This window comes from Microcebus murinus, chromosome 4, assembly GCF_040939455.1.
Source record: "Microcebus murinus isolate Inina chromosome 4, M.murinus_Inina_mat1.0, whole genome shotgun sequence".
Taxonomy (NCBI): Eukaryota; Metazoa; Chordata; class Mammalia; order Primates; family Cheirogaleidae; genus Microcebus; species Microcebus murinus.
The window spans coordinates 40,918,952-40,934,981 of record NC_134107.1 but is presented as its reverse complement, the minus strand read 5'-3'; the positions used below and the strand labels follow the sequence as shown (position 1 = coordinate 40,934,981).

The 16,030-nt window shown below is 34.9% G+C and overlaps 1 protein-coding gene across 4 annotated transcripts in view; it reads left to right on the top strand.

Moving 5' to 3' along the window:
* The window catches only part of ANO5 (anoctamin 5), an 83,856-nt gene that overhangs the window by 42,827 nt on the left and 24,999 nt on the right, over positions 1-16,030 (top strand). For all 4 annotated transcript variants that reach the window (XM_012735527.2, XM_012735526.2, XM_076002093.1 and 1 more), the window contains 3 exons: positions 8,099-8,250; positions 10,407-10,481; positions 12,075-12,297. In XM_012735527.2, the coding sequence (XP_012590981.2) occupies positions 8,099-8,250; positions 10,407-10,481; positions 12,075-12,297 (450 nt within the window). The remainder of the gene's footprint in view (positions 1-8,098; positions 8,251-10,406; positions 10,482-12,074; positions 12,298-16,030) is intronic.

The following is a 16,030-nucleotide window of genomic DNA, read 5'->3' as shown; positions in this document are numbered from 1 at the left end:
TACTTGTATAATTACCTTCTAAGAATGAATTCTTAGCAGGTGAATTTCTGGGGAATATTTATATTTATTAATTTTAAAGCTTTACTATGTATTTCAATATTGCCTTACACAGACCAGTTTATATTTTTACAAACATTCTGTGAGTTTTTCAGTTTTCCAGCCCTGGATAAGCTTAGGGATTGGCAATTTTTTTTATCATTTACAGTTTAATGGATGAGAATGCTATCATATTTTGGTTTCTATTTGCAGTTGCCTGATCACAAGGAATATTAAACATAGTTCTAATATTTATTGACCTTGGGCTCTCCATGACTTTGTATTTGATTTTTATAATAATTCACAGGTGCTTTTGTATAATAAACACAGTAACCCTTTGTCTGCCACAGAAATTGCAAATACTTTTTCAATTCATCATTTACATTTGACCTTATTCATAGTCAATAGAAGTTTTTTTTTTATTTCGGCATATTATGGGGGGTACAGATTTTAAGGTTTCAATAAATGCCCTTTCTCCCCTCCCCCGTTTCAATAAATGCCCTTTACCCCCTCCCCCCACAAGTCTGAGTTTCCAGCATGACCATCCCCCAATGGTGCACATCTCACTCTTTATGTATGTATAGACCCGCCCCCCTCCCCCTCCCACCTGCCCAATACCCTATTACTGTAGTACCTATGTGTCCACATAGGTGCTGCTCAGTTAATACCAGTTTGCTGGTGAGTATATGTGGTGCTTGTTTTTCCATTCTTGGGATACTTCATTTAGTAGTATGGGTTCCAGCTCTAACCAGGAAAATATAAGATGTGCTATATCACCATTGTTTCTTAGAGCTGAATAGTACTCCATAGTATACATATACCACATTTTATTAATCCATTCTTGGATTGATGGGCACTTGTGTTGTTTCCACAGCCTTGTGATTATGAATTGTGCTGCTATAAATATTCGAGTGCAGGTGTCTTTTTTGTAGCATGTCATTGGATCTTTTGGGTAGATGCCCAGTAGTGGAATTGCTGGCGCAAATGGTAGATCCACTTGTATCACTTTAAGGTATCTCAATATTGCTTTCCACAGAGGTTGAACTAGTTTGCAGTCCCACCAGCAGTGTAGGAGTGTTCCTCTCTCTCCGCATCCACGCCAGCATTTATTGTTTGGAGACTTTTTGATAAAGGCCATTCTCACTGGAGTTAAGTGATATCTCATTGTGGTTTTGATTTGCATTTCCCTGATGATTAGAGATGTTGAGCATTTTTTCATATTTTTGTTGGCCATTCTTCTGTCTTCTTTAGAAAAGTTTCTGTTCAAGTCCTTTGCCCACTTTTTAATAGGGTTATTTGATTTTTTCTTGCTGATTTTCATGAGTTCTAAGTATATTCTAGTTATCAGCCCCTTATCAGATGCGTAGGATGCAAAATTTTTCTCCCATTCTGTAGGTTGTCTGTTTACTTTCATGACTGTTTCTTTGGCTGTGCAGAAGCTTTTTAGTTTGATCATGTCCCCTTTATTTATTTTTGTTGCTGCTATGATTGCCGTTGGGAACTTCTTCAAACTCTTTGCCTAGGCCGATGTCTAGGAGAGCATTTCCAAAATTTTCCTCTAGAATTCTAATAGTTTCATACCTTAGGTTTAAGTCTGTTATCCAGTGTGAGTTGATTTTTGTGAGAGGTGAAAGGTGTGGGTCCTGCTTTAGCCTTCTACAAGTGGCTATCCAGTTTTCCCAGCACCATTTATTGAAGAGGGATTCTTTTCCCCAGCGTATGTTTTTGTCTGCTTTGTCAAAGATTAGATGGCTATATGAGGATGGTTTTATATCAGGATTCTCACATCTGTTCCACTGGTCAATATTCCTATTTTTGTGCCAATACCAGATTGTTTTAATTACTACAGCTTTGTAGTGTAGTTTGATATCTGGCATATTAATACCTCCCATTTTGTTTTTGTTGCCTAGAATTGCTCTTGATATTCGGGGTCTTCTTTGGTTCCATACGAAGCGTAAAATTATTTTTTCTATATCTGTGAAGAATGCTGATGGGATTTTAATAGGTATTGCATTGAATCTGTAGATCAGTTTGGGTAGTATAGACATTTTAATGATGTTGAGTCTGCCAATCCAGGAGCATGGTATGGATTTCCATCTGTTTACATCCTCTGCTATTTCCTTCCTCAGTGTTTCATAGTTCTCCCTGTAGAGGTCTTTTACCTCCTTGGTTAAGTATATTCCTAGGTACTTTAGTTTCTTTGTTGCTATTGTGAAGGGAATTGAGTCTTTGATTTGGTTCTCGATTTGATTGTTGTTGGCATATATGAATGCTTCTGATTTCTGTGTATTGATTTTGTATCCTGAGACTTTACTAAATTTATTTATCAATTCCAGGAGTTTCTTGGTTGAATCTTTGGGGTTTTCTAAATATAATATCATATCATTAGCAAACAGTGAAAGTTTGATCTCTTCTGCCCCTATTTGGATACCTTTAAACTCCCTCATGATACGAATACTTAATAAAATAGGCATAGAAGGAACATACCTAAAAATGATACAAGCCATATATGACAGACCCATAGCCAACATCATACTGAATGGGGAAAAATTGAAAGCATTCCCACTTAGAACTGGAACCAGACAAGGCTGCCCACTATCTCCACTTCTATTCAACATTGTGCCGGAAGTCCTGGCTATAGCAATAGAAGTTTTAATATATGTAACCAGATTATGAAACTTTCCTTTATGGCTTTTCTTGTTTTTTGTATTTCTGTAGAAAAGCCTTTCTCTGTACAAGATAATTAAGATGTTCATCTATACTTTATTCTAGAAATTTAATGATTTCATTTTATTTGCACTTTAATTAAGCAAGGATTTTTAAATGTCTCCCTCTGGGATAGTACTATTCTAGAAAATAGGGATTTACATTTACACATACATGGCCCTTGAGGTTAAGGCAATTTTTTAGTATACATACTTCCATGACTATAATTGTTTATAAGCCAATTTCATCACGAGATTACTTGCTCCTTTAGGGCAAACACCATGGCTTTTATCTCCCTAGTTCCAGTTCGGGTGTATGGTATGTATTCAAATAGATGATGAATAAATAAATAATTTAAATGTTAATTGCTTTCCTTCTTTTATGTGAAAAAAGTCTTGTCTTATTTAGGCAGGATAAGACCTAAGCCAATGGTTTCTTAAATTTTCAGAAATCCTTTTCAGGGAATATCTGAACTCTGTGATTCCTATCTACTCATAGATACACAAGAATCCATGGAAATCATAGGAACAATTTTGGTTGTAGTGCATATCTTTTCTCTTTCCTTACAGCACTCTTTTTGCTAACTATTTTATTAATATATTATTCTTAGTTTCTCTCACAGTCCCATCTATGTTTGCCAGTTTTCCTATTTCTACTTCAGAATTGCAAACTTTGAGACCAAAAAGGGTTAAACTGTTTAGTGTATTTAAAAGTTTTAGCAGTAGATGTAGAACATCCAATCTGTTTCATAACCATATTAACCAAATATGTGCAAAATTTATGATAGTTGTTCCCTTGGCAAACAAGTATTAAAATATTGCTTAATTGTACCAGGCTCTTGAAACTTTGTTCTCCCTACTAACAATGTATCTACTGCATACAGAATTAAAGAAATTATTAGAGTAAAAGTTTCTGCCTCATGAAATTCACAATCAACATTAAATGATAGAATGAATGAATAAATGAATGAGTAAAATATAATCTGTTACTTAAAAAGTCACAATCTAATTGGTATACAATCTATAGCCTAATTTTATAGATGTACATTTTAAGTACTGAGGGGGACTGAAGAGAGACTGAGCACTTTTTCATATACCTGTTGGCTATGTCTTTTTTTTCTAAGCAGAGAAGGACTGAATTACTTTTTGACTGGAGGAGTTAAGATAACTTTTTAGAAGACATGAAATTTCAGTTGGATTTTTTAAAAGAATAGAATGTAATGGGGGAAATATTCTAAAGATAGGACAATCTGGTTTGAGGATTAGCTTCCGACAGTTATCTTCTGTTCTTTCAACATAATGAACTATCACTGAGTTTTTTGCTAGCATCACTTCCCCTGGGATATCTTCATCTCTTTCTTCACAACTGCTTTCCTCATTTGTGTCAATGAGTTTGCTCTCATTAAGTTCTTCTGCTGTATATATAAAGTTTCTTAATGGCAACAGTATCAACATTCTCACAGTCACCTATTTCTTCTGTCATTCCATTTAGGTTTGAATTTCACTTCTAGTGTGTCACTTTTCATTTCTTTGCTGCACTTTCATCTTTGTTGGCCGGTTCTGTATGTTGGTTATTCATATTTGTAAAATGTCCCATGAATTTGGAGACAAGGAGACAACACAAATACATGCTTTTCTGTTTGTACGTGAACTGAATAACAGATATTTAATGATCAATCACCAACAGACTTTAAAAGAAGTGATGTGATTAGTCACTAATCATGATGCACATAGGCTGCGTATAATGATTTGTAGACTAAAGAATTAATAGCAAAATTTGACTCATGTGCAATTGCCCACAGTTAATATACTGTGTTAACTGAAATTTGAGTCATGTTGGGGGAATGGTATTATTTAATTAATTTGTGGAAACTGAAATCCATGTATATTAGAACCACACAAAGGAAGAACTTGCTTGTATTTCTAAATGTTTAAAGGAAAAAAAATAAGCCATCCCATGCTCTTGGATTGAAAGACTTAATAGTGTTAAAATGCCCATACTACCCAAAGTCATCTACAGATTGAATGGAATCTCTATCAAAATTCCAAAGAAACTTTTTATAGAAATAGGAAAAACAACTAAAATATTATTGTGGAACCACCAAAGATCTGGAATAGCAAATCTTGAGAAAGAAGAACAGAGCTGGAGGCTTCATCACATTTCCTAATTTTGAAACATATTATATTGCTATTATAATGAAAAAAGTATGGTACTGGCATAAAGATAGACATACAGACCAATGGAAAAGAATAGAGAACCCAGAAATAAATCCACACATACGTAGTCAACTGATCTTTCACAAGGGTGCCAAGAATACAAAATGAGGAAATGAAATTGGGACAAATATCACCAACAAAAGGTATTGGGAAATCTGGATAGGCACAAATAAAAGAATGAAATTGGACCCTTATCTTATACCATACACAAAAGTCAACTCAAGGACTAAAAATTTGAACATAAGACGTAAAACTGTAAAACTCCTAGAGGAAAACTTCATGACATCCATGTGAGCAGTTATATCATGAAAATGACATCAAAAACACAGGCAATAAAAACAAAAATAAATGGGACTGCATCAAACAGCAAAAGAAATATTCAACAGAATGAAAAAGCAGTCTATGTAATGGAAAAAAATATTTGTAAACCATTAATTTGATATGGGTTAATATCCAAAATGTATAAGGAACTCCTATTACTCAAACAGGGCAAAAAATCTCTAATAGTCGGATTAAAAAACAGATGAAAGACTCAAGTAGATAATTTTTTTCCAAAAAAGACATGGCCAACAGGTATATGAAAAAGTGCTCAGTGTCACTAATCCTTAGGGAAATACCAATCAAGTCCACAATGAGATATTACCTCACAGCTGTCAAGATGACTGTTATCAAAAACAAAGATACATGTTGGTGAGGATATGGAGAAATTGGAACCCTTGCACATTGTTGATAATAATGTCAAATAGTGTAGCTGCTATGGCAAACAGTATGGAGGTTCCTCAAAAAATTAAAAATAGAACTACTATATGATCCAACAAACCCATTTCTGAGTATTTATCAAAAAAATATCCACATCAGGATTCGAAGAGATATTAGCATTCTTATGCTCATTGCACCACTATTCACAATAGCAAGATGTGGAAACAACCTAAATGTCCATCAACAGATAAATGGATAAAGAAACTGTGCTGAGAGGCCAAGGCGGGAGGATCGTTTGAGCCCAGAAGTTCAAGACCAGCCTGAGCAAGAGTATGACCCTCGTCTCTACTAAAAATAGAAAAAAAATTAGCTGGACAACTAAAAATACGTAGAAAACAAATTAGCCATGCATGGTGGCACATGCCTGTAGTCTCATCTACTCAGGAGGCTGAGACAGAAGGATTGCTTGAGCCCAGGAGTTTGAGGTTGCTGTAAGCTAGGCTGATGCCAGGGCACTCTAGCCAGGGACAACAGAGTGAGATTCAGTCTCATGAAAAAAAAAAAAAAAATAGTGGTATATATATATATATATATATATATATATATATACACACAAAATAGAATACCACTTAGCCTTAAAATATAAAAAGAAGAAAAATCTACATATGTGACAACATGGATGAAATTTGAGGACATATGCTCAGTGAAATAAGCCTTTCACAGAAAGACAAATACTGCTTGATTTCACCAATATGAGGTATCTAAGATAGTCAAATTCATAGAATCAAAGAATGGAATGGTGGTTCCCAGGTGCTGGGAGATTGGGAAATGAGGTGTTACTAATCAATGGGCATAAAATTTCATTTAAGCAAGATGAAAAAACTCTAGAGATCTGTACAATATTGCACTTATAATCAACAATAATGAATTGTGCCCTTACAAATTTGGGCACAATTATAAGAGGTTGGTTTCATGTTAAGTGTTCTTACCACTTAACACATTGTAAATATTTACTTAAATTTTAAATAATGAACAAAAAAACCACATAAACAAATGTGTACATGAGCAAACAAACAGAAAAACCAGCAGTAAGCTGATGAATATATTTGCAATGGAAAGGATACGTATTGGAAGCACAGAGAGCAGTTACATGACTGCAATGATACTTAAAAAAGGATATGATTAGAATTGTAAAAATGTACAGATAGAATCCATAATTCCTCATAATTATTCAAAAGGTAGAGAGTAAGTTAGAAGAAATTTTAAAAGTTGAATCTTTTGTAGTTGATAAAATTATATTAGCATTAATTGTGTTAGTATTCTATTCCTAGACATAAACCCAATAGAAAGGCTTGCATATGCCCACCAAAACATATGTACAGGAATGTTCACGGCAGCACTATTTGTAATAGCAAATATCTGGAAACAAATGTCCATCAAACCAAGAATAGATAACTAAAATTTTAATTTAATCATACAATGGAATACTATACAATGAAAATAAATGCACTTTTGTTACACACAGCAACAAGGTTTAGCAAAAAAAAAAAAGTTTGCTATAAAAAACTATCAGTTTTATGATATCATTTATGTGAAGTTCAAAGGCAGGCAAAGATATCTTATAATATTAGATGCTAGAATACTAGTTACTTTTATCTCTTGGAATACTCTTAGGGAGAGTTTCTGGGGTGCTGGTTGTGGTCTATTTTTTATATGGGTGTCAATTATTAGTACATGGGTGTGTTTTGAAAAATTCTTTGAATTATACGCTTCTGTTTTATGTACTTTTCTGTAAATGTTATTCTTCAATTGAAAGTTGAAGTTTTTACCAAGGATATATGCAGAAAAAGAAAAAAAAAGTTGAAGTTTTTATATATAAAAAATTCATATATATATACACACACACATATATATATAAAGAGAGACAGTTGTATATATATAGAGAGAGAGGGTAGGGAGAGGGGGGAGAGAGAGAGAGAATAATAATGCTGGGGAATGGCTCTTATGTTTTTGTAAATATGCGTCTTAGGTAATATTTCTCTAATACTAAAGAGTTAGAACAATGACTTGAATGATTTTAGTAACAGACATACACAAAAAATTCTTGGTGGTTAGTAAAAAGTTAAGTTTAAATATTACTTCAGATTATCTATATAAAGACAGAATAATGTGCCAGGAAAAAAATTTCTTACTTGGACCAATGTCTAAGAAATTAATTTGAATCTTTGTTTATGAGTCATTTCAATATTATTACACAGTATTATTCTAGGGTTAATAATTGATAATTTTTCATCAAACATAACAGTGACAGAGTAACCACCTGAAAAATATGAACCATCATGCAACCAAAGGTAGTAAAGAGAGAAGTTGAAAAAAGTTATTTTCTTATTAACTTTATTTTTACATCTCTTGATTTTTTTTTTATGTTTATATGCCCACAGTCACATTATTTTTGGAGTTTTGGAAACAGCGACAAGCCAGACTGGAATATGAGTGGGACATGGTGGATTTTGAAGAGGAACAGCAGCAGCTTCAGCTAAGACCTGAGTTTGAAGCTATGTGTAAACAGAGGAAAATGAATCCAGTGACTAAGGTAGACTATGAAACTGAAATTAGCAGCATATCTCAATGGACACACTACTATAGGTTGCCTCGCAAATGATATTTTACATTGTCTTCAAAGTAGTCCCCAATATATAAACCATATAAACTTCTTTACTTGTTTCTAATATATACATATATATTCTTATATGTGTGTGTGTATATATATATATGAGACAATTTTCAAACACATACAGAAGTAGTTAGAAAAGTAGTAGAAAAGGATAATGAACTCTATGGATGTACCTGTCACCCAGCTTCAATCATTTTTAATTAATGGACAGTCTTCATTTATACTCCTACTCCTTTGTGCCACTAGATTATTTTAATGCAAATCCAAGGCAACATAACATGAAATATGTAGTTTTAATACTAAGTGAGAAAAAACAAAATGGAAAATAGTGAGTATGCTGTGGGCTATATAAATACTGTTAATATGAAACAATACTGTTAATATGAAAAATTGAAATAGTAGTTGTATTAAGATGGTGGTCTTATGAGTGTTTGTTTTATTAGACCAAATTTTCTTCACATAGTCCCTTTTAATTGATTATAGTGGAAATCATTGCATTGAGGTCTGGTGGTTGGAGGAAGTTGGAGGAAGTCTAGGTTTTAGGATCCTTAACTGAGAAAATGGCTGTATCATTGACTTCTTGGCACTTAATTCTTTTCGTGTGAAAATGGAAAGTACTTTGCTTCCACAGACCAGGATCTCAGCTACATATTTTTAGAGCCCCTATATTTCAATAATCTATAATCACTGTGTTACCTACAGCTATTTAAAGGAGAATAGAATGTGTCTTATACACTGTCTCTTCAATAGAATTCCTTACATTGTTCAAGACATAATTCTTGAAGGACAACACCCAAAATTCTTTCCACAGTTTAGGCATACACTAAACATTTATTATATTGCATTGAAAGATCACAAAAAATTTAGTAACTGAATAACAGAGAAAAAAACTCATAAAATACATTGATAATTTGTGTGGCAGTTTGAAATTAAGAAATTATTAATATATTACTATTAAAAAATATTGACAGAATAATGGCATAATGTTTATCTATTCCTATTTCATGAGATCAAAAAGAAAACAAAAGCAGACTTATTGGCTTTGTCAAAAATTAACAGAAAAAAATGTACTGAATGTTTACATTTGAAACCAGTTGAAAAGCAATATGTAATGATTCTCTGTGAATCACCTACTTCACTTAGCTTTAATGGTTTTGAAATCAAGTGACAGAGGGTTATTTTTACTTATTTATAGTGCTTCTTCAATGTTTAAACACAACTCTACTCTCACTTATGAGTTTGTATTGGGAACACACAGGCATGGACACAAACACATGTATACACAGAAATATGCATACACATGCATGAGCACACACATAGAGTGAACATACCTGTATACAGTCACATGTATGCACATGGGCACACACATCTTGAGGTACTATAGAGCTCTTGAACAGCCTGCTTTGCCTGTTGAGAATTCTGTTTGTATTCAGACCACACTGAAAATCCTTAAAATATGAAATCTTATATTTTATAGAATTGTATGATTTATATTTCTTCTGACAACTTTTTTTTACTGTTTTTTTTTCTTTTGCGTAAAATCTACCTCTTTGTGTACCTAAGAGTGTCAGCTGATATAATTAATATCTTCCATTAATGACTTTTAAAGCCTGAGGTAGAAAAGGCTAGACTCCTAAGCTATGTGGAAGAACACAGTTTATCCTATAAACATAAAGAATTCATCCAATTTTAATATCATGCAGAACAATTACAGAGCAATACAATTCAATTCAATCAGAATAAAATTGCACCATCACTAATGCATGTTTACTTAAGCAGCAACCCTCAAGATTTGACTCAGGATTCCTGACTACTGGGCCCTGAATACTATAATATTCAGGAAATAGTATTATCTATTATATCTCATATTATGTGTAAGATATCTTACCTAGGAGGCCCGAAGGTTTCTACTTCAAGAGAAAGAACCATTGCTAGAATGTAGTGTTCCATGCTATAATTGGCCCTTTGGAGAGGTTTCTACATTAACTGGGCTCTATAATTTTGACACCTGCTTGGAGTCCCACTTTTGAGGGTAGATTTAAAACTTTTCTGTGGTTTATTTTCCAACATTACAGGAGATGGAACCTTACATGCCTCTATGTGCTCGTATTCCATGGTACTTTTGTTCAGGAGTCACAGTGGTATTATGGGTGAGCATTCTTTAAAATCTGTTATCATCTTTTCAACAATGAAGATTATCTCAACAGTTTTACCTGCAGTGGCTCTTGCATCCTTCTCTCCCCTCATCCTGGTCTTTTATCTTAGTTACATCTTGTATACAAAATAGACTATAATTTACATGGATTTTCTGTAATTGAACTTTGGGAAAAATCTAGGAGACAAGACAGGTGCTTTATCTCAGAGCCTGTCCCTCCCTTCCTCATGACATTTCATTAATTAAGTGATCACTTGAAACCAGAACAGAATAATAAACTTACTTGGATTACAGACTTTTTGGTTAGTTTTAGAAAAATTGTTCATCTTTGTCTCCACTTAATATATCTGCACAAAATGGATGAAAAAGTCAACTTTAGTTCATTCTGTCACTGAGATAAACACAAGATGATGTTTCTTTTTTTACTTGAAGAATTTAATTACTATATCACATTGTGTACGAGTCAGGTTTTCTTCATTCCTTTCAGCTAACAGTTTTCCCCATCACCATAGTTGATTTCCTACCTTCTCTTTTCCAAATGTGTGCCTTCTTAAGTCTTTAAATTTAGGAAAAGAGGTGGTATAACCATATGAGGGGTTAGCAAGTTGAAACATACATGTTGTAGACTATAATTTAATCCCACCAGTCCATAAATTCCATTTTTTATCTTTAACATTTCTTGTTAAAGCTTTATTTTCCTGTATTAAAAGAGTTAGTAGTAGGTTGTTATATAATCTAAGAGTTTTCTTAGATTATATAATAATCATTGAAGAGATATGATAGACTAAAAGAAGGACAATAATTCAGGACATTTTTTTAGAAACATTCAAGTATGGTCCCAGAAAGATTATTCTGTTTTTGATTTCTCATTCTCATTCAGTTCGACTCACTTCCACAACCCTTAGGATAAAATTATCTGTTGAGCCATCTTTATGCTTTTGCAATATTGGAAAAGTACAAAATTGATACAGAATCTATATAAATATCTAAACTATTAGATATTAGTGGCATATCATACCAATAATGGCAACATTCTGAGGAGAAATGAAATACAATTTTTAAAATGTATTTTTCTTGGGAAAGTAAGTGATCTTCATTCTACATGTTTAACTGCAACCAAGAGCATAGGTCAGCAAACTTTTTCTGTAAAGGGGCCAGGTATATTTTAGGCTTTGTGTCCGTATATAGTATCTGGCACATAATTGTCTTTATTTTTCTTTTTAAGCTTTAAAAATGCAAAATAACAGTTTTAACTTTAAGAGATATATAAGACGAGGCAAGGCCATGGGCAGGGTTTGGCCTTCTGCTATAGTTTGCCAATGTGTGCTAGAGGCCTACAGGATGGATATGAACATGTTTTCTATTTTAGACTTTGCCAGCTGCTACCATATGCTTTATCTCTAACCCTTTTACCTTGCCAGTGTTCATTTCCTGGCCTCTATGGTAAGAGAGGCTGACTTGATTTTCTTTGCATGTGAAGGCTGCTAAACTTAATATAATGAGATGAACAAAGTAGTCAGTGTTTTAGATATGTGTATGTCACAGAGATACAGAGACCCAAGTAACCAATTCTGTTTCCCTTTCTCAGATGGCTCTTGTTATCTCCAGCATGGTAGCTGTAATTGTGTACCGCCTGTCAGTCTTTGCTACATTTGCTAGCTTCATGGAAAAGGATTCATCCTTAAAGCAAGTCAAAAGTTTCCTTACTCCCCATATAGCCACATCAATCACAGGATCATGCTTGAACTTTATTGTCATCTTGATCTTGAATTTCTTTTATGAAAAGATATCTGCCTGGATTACAAAAATGGGTAAGCTGGCCAAATCATTAGTGTGACCCTGAAAAAGTGTTTCTACCAATGCTATACATCCATTTTGGATCATTTCCCAAGGAGTTCATTTTCTAAGGATATATTTTAAGGCAGTTTTGCTCTGTAGGTAGACCCATAGCCTGTTACTTCAGAATCCTCTAAAGAGCCACATTCAGGCCCATTATAATGGAAGCAGGAACAAGAATTGAAAAAAGAATTTGGACTCTGTAGATCTTTGTGCTTATTCGTATCTTAATCCTCCCTTGACGGGCCTAGTTGAATCCTAAGTAAAATCCTCATTCTACTCAAGACACAGACAACTATTATTTTAGGTGTATGTTTCTTAGAAGGCATTTGGAAGCCATCAACAAACAGAGCAATCAGGAACAATCAGTTCCTCCTCCTAAATAAATTAAAATTTAGTACCTTCTTTTTCAGTTGCCATCTCTTAAAACTTGGATTATTTTCTTATTACAATATTAAAATTTCTCCTAATTCCATGAGGGAAATGAAGGGGGCCACAGGTGAAGTAAGGATTCAGTCAAAGAGAATAGCACAGAGCACACTCTCCCCTGGTCTTGCCAGTGACAAGTTGGAAATAAGATTAGAGATTTAGGGCATCAGCTTATTCTCTGAGTGCTTTCCCAGGGGCATTAGCTCCTCCTCTAAATCTTTACACTGACATCATGCTGATGCTAAGCAAAAAGAGCACTGGGAAGAAGTAACCTTCATTATACATTATCTTCAAGCTTGTACTTCTCTCTCAGTTTTACTCCTTTTCTCTGCTAGCGACAGCAAGAAAATCACAGCATATAAACTGCTTTAAAAGCACCTAAAAAGTCACTGGCCTCTTCATTGAGAAAAATCAGTGAGAAAAATCAATAAAGGTTTTGTAGGAATGCAGCTAAATATTACTAATATGGAGGAGCTATCTGTGCCTTTAGAGTAATTTGTGTTACTATTTCCGTATTTCTGAAAATGACACGGATTTGGCTAGATCAGTTCATGCTCTCGAGAGATCCTCAACTCAGGAAAGCACTCTCCCTTATTCTTTTTTTTTTTTTTTTATTTCGGCATATTATGGGGGTACAGATTTTAAAGTTTCAATAAATACCCTTCCCCCCCTCCCCCCATAAGTCTGAGTCTCCAGCATGACCATCCCTCAGATGGTGCGCCTATCACTCGTTATGTATGTATATGCCCGCCCCCCCACCCCCCCTCCCCAATACCCTATTACTGTAGTACCTATGTGTCCACTTAGGTGCTACTCAGTTAATACCAGTTTGCTGGAGAATATATCTGGTGCTTGTTTTTCCATTCTTGGGATACTTCACTTAGTAATATGGGTTCCAGCTCTAACCAGGAAAATATAAGATGTGCTATATCACCGTTGTTTCTTAGAGCTGAATAGTACTCCATGGTATACATATACCACATTTTATTAATCCATTCTTGAATTGATGGGCACTTGGGCTGTTTCCACAGCCTTGCGATTATAAATTGTGCTGCTATGAACATTCGAGTGCAGGTGTCTTTTTTGTAGAGTGTCATTGGATCATTTGGGTAGATGCCCAGCAATGGGATTGCTGGATCAAATGGTAGATTCACTTGTATCGCTTTAAGGTATCTCCATATTGCTTTCCACAGAGGTTGAACTAGTTTGCAGTCCCACCAGCAGTGTAGGAGTGTTCCTCTCTCTCCACATCCACGCCAGCATTTGTTATTTGGAGACTTTTTTTTTTTTTTTTTTTTTTGAGACAGAGTCTCACTTTGTTGTCCAGGCTAGAGTGAGTGCCGTGGCGTCAGCCTAGCTCACAGCAACCTCAAACTCCTGGGCTCAAGCGATCCTCCTGCCTCAGCCTCCCGAGTAGCTGGGACTACAGGCATGCGCCACCATGCCCGGCTAATTTTTTTTTTTATATATATATCAGTTGGCCAATTAATTTCTTTCTATTTATAGTAGAGACGGGGTCTCGCTCTTGCTCAGGCTGGTTTTGAACTCCTGACCTTGAGCAATCCGCCCGCCTCGGCCTCCCAAGAGCTAGGATTACAGGCGTGAGCCACAGCGCCCGGCCTATTTGGAGACTTTTTGATAAAGGCCATTCTCACTGGAGTTAAGTGATATCTCATTGTAGTTTTGATTTGCATTTCCCTGATGATTAGGGATGTTGAGCATTTTTTCATATGTTTGTTGGCCATTCTTCTGTCTTCTTTAGAAAAGTTTCTGTTCAAGTCCTTTGCCCACTTTTTAATAGGGTTATTTGATTTTTTCTTGCTGATTTTCGTGAGTTCTAAGTATATTCTAGTTATCAGCCCTTTATCGGATACGTAGGATGCAAAAATTTTCTCCCATTCTGTAGGTTGTCTGTTTACTTTCATGACTGTTTCTTTGGCTGTGCAGAAGCTTTGTAGTTTGATCATGTCCCATTTATTTATTTTTGTTGCTGCTTTGATTGCCTTTGGGGATTTCTTCATAAACTCTTTGCCTAGGCCGATGTCTAGGAGAGTCTTTCCAACATTTTCCTCTAGAATTCTAATGGTTTCATACCTGAGATTTAAGTCTGTTATCCAGCGTGAGTTGATTTTTGTGAGAGGTGAAAGGTGTGGGTCCTGTTTTAACCTTCTACAAGTGGCTATCCAGTTTTCCCAGCACCATTTATTGAAGAGGGATTCTTTTCCCCAGCGTATGTTTTTGTCTGCTTTGTCAAAGATTAGATGGCTATATGAGGGTGGTTTTATATCAGGATTCTCACATCTGTTCCACTGGTCAATAATCCTATTTTTGTGCCAATACCAGATTGTGTTAATTACAACAGCTTTGTAGTATAGTTTGATATCTGGCATATTAATGCCTCCCAATTTGTTTTTGTTGCCTAGAATTGCTCTTGATATTCGGGGTCTTCTTTGGTTCCATACGAAGCGTAAAATTATTTTTTCTATATCTGTGAAGAATGCTGATGGGATTTTAATAGGTATTGCATTGAATCTGTAGATCAGTTTGGGTAGTATAGACATTTTAATGATGTTGAGTCTGCCGATCCACGAGCATGGAATGGATTTCCATCTGTTTATATCTTCTGCTATTTCCTTCCTCAGTGTTTCATGGTTCTCTCTATAGAGGTCTTTTACCTCCTTGGTTAAGTATACTCCTAGGTACTTTAATTTCTTTGTCCCTTATTCTTTTGTGCCTCATCATGTTCTTTGTGGAGTGAAGAGAATTCAGTATTTCCTTGTCTTGGAATGTGTTAAATGACAGATCATGACCATGCATTTTAAATGATAGGTGAAATGTGTATTATTTCTGCCATCATTTTCTGTCACATTGTTTTCAAAATTAACATAGACATGTAATTCAAGAGGAAAACACAATGCAGTTGGAAATCATCCCTGCCCCATGGCAGAGCTTACTTTGTTTAAACCAGAGAGAGGCAGAGTCAAAGACAGAGAGAGAGAGAGAGAGAGAGAGAGAGAGAGAGAGAGAGAGAGAGAGGTGATGTGTTTATGTTTATGGGATAGCATATTGTGTTTGGATGAGCATAAGGCTCCTCAGTTTTACATCGGTTTAAATTTATGTTTTGCCTGTGTGACTGGCAGACATGTATTCTATTCCTCTAACTATGATAATGACTGCTTCCTACGCCTTTCAAGTGGTTGGATTAATACAAAGTATCTAACAGAAAGCCTAGCACAATTGATAGTGGTCTGGTGTTACTAGAGTGGGAAGTATTTATAT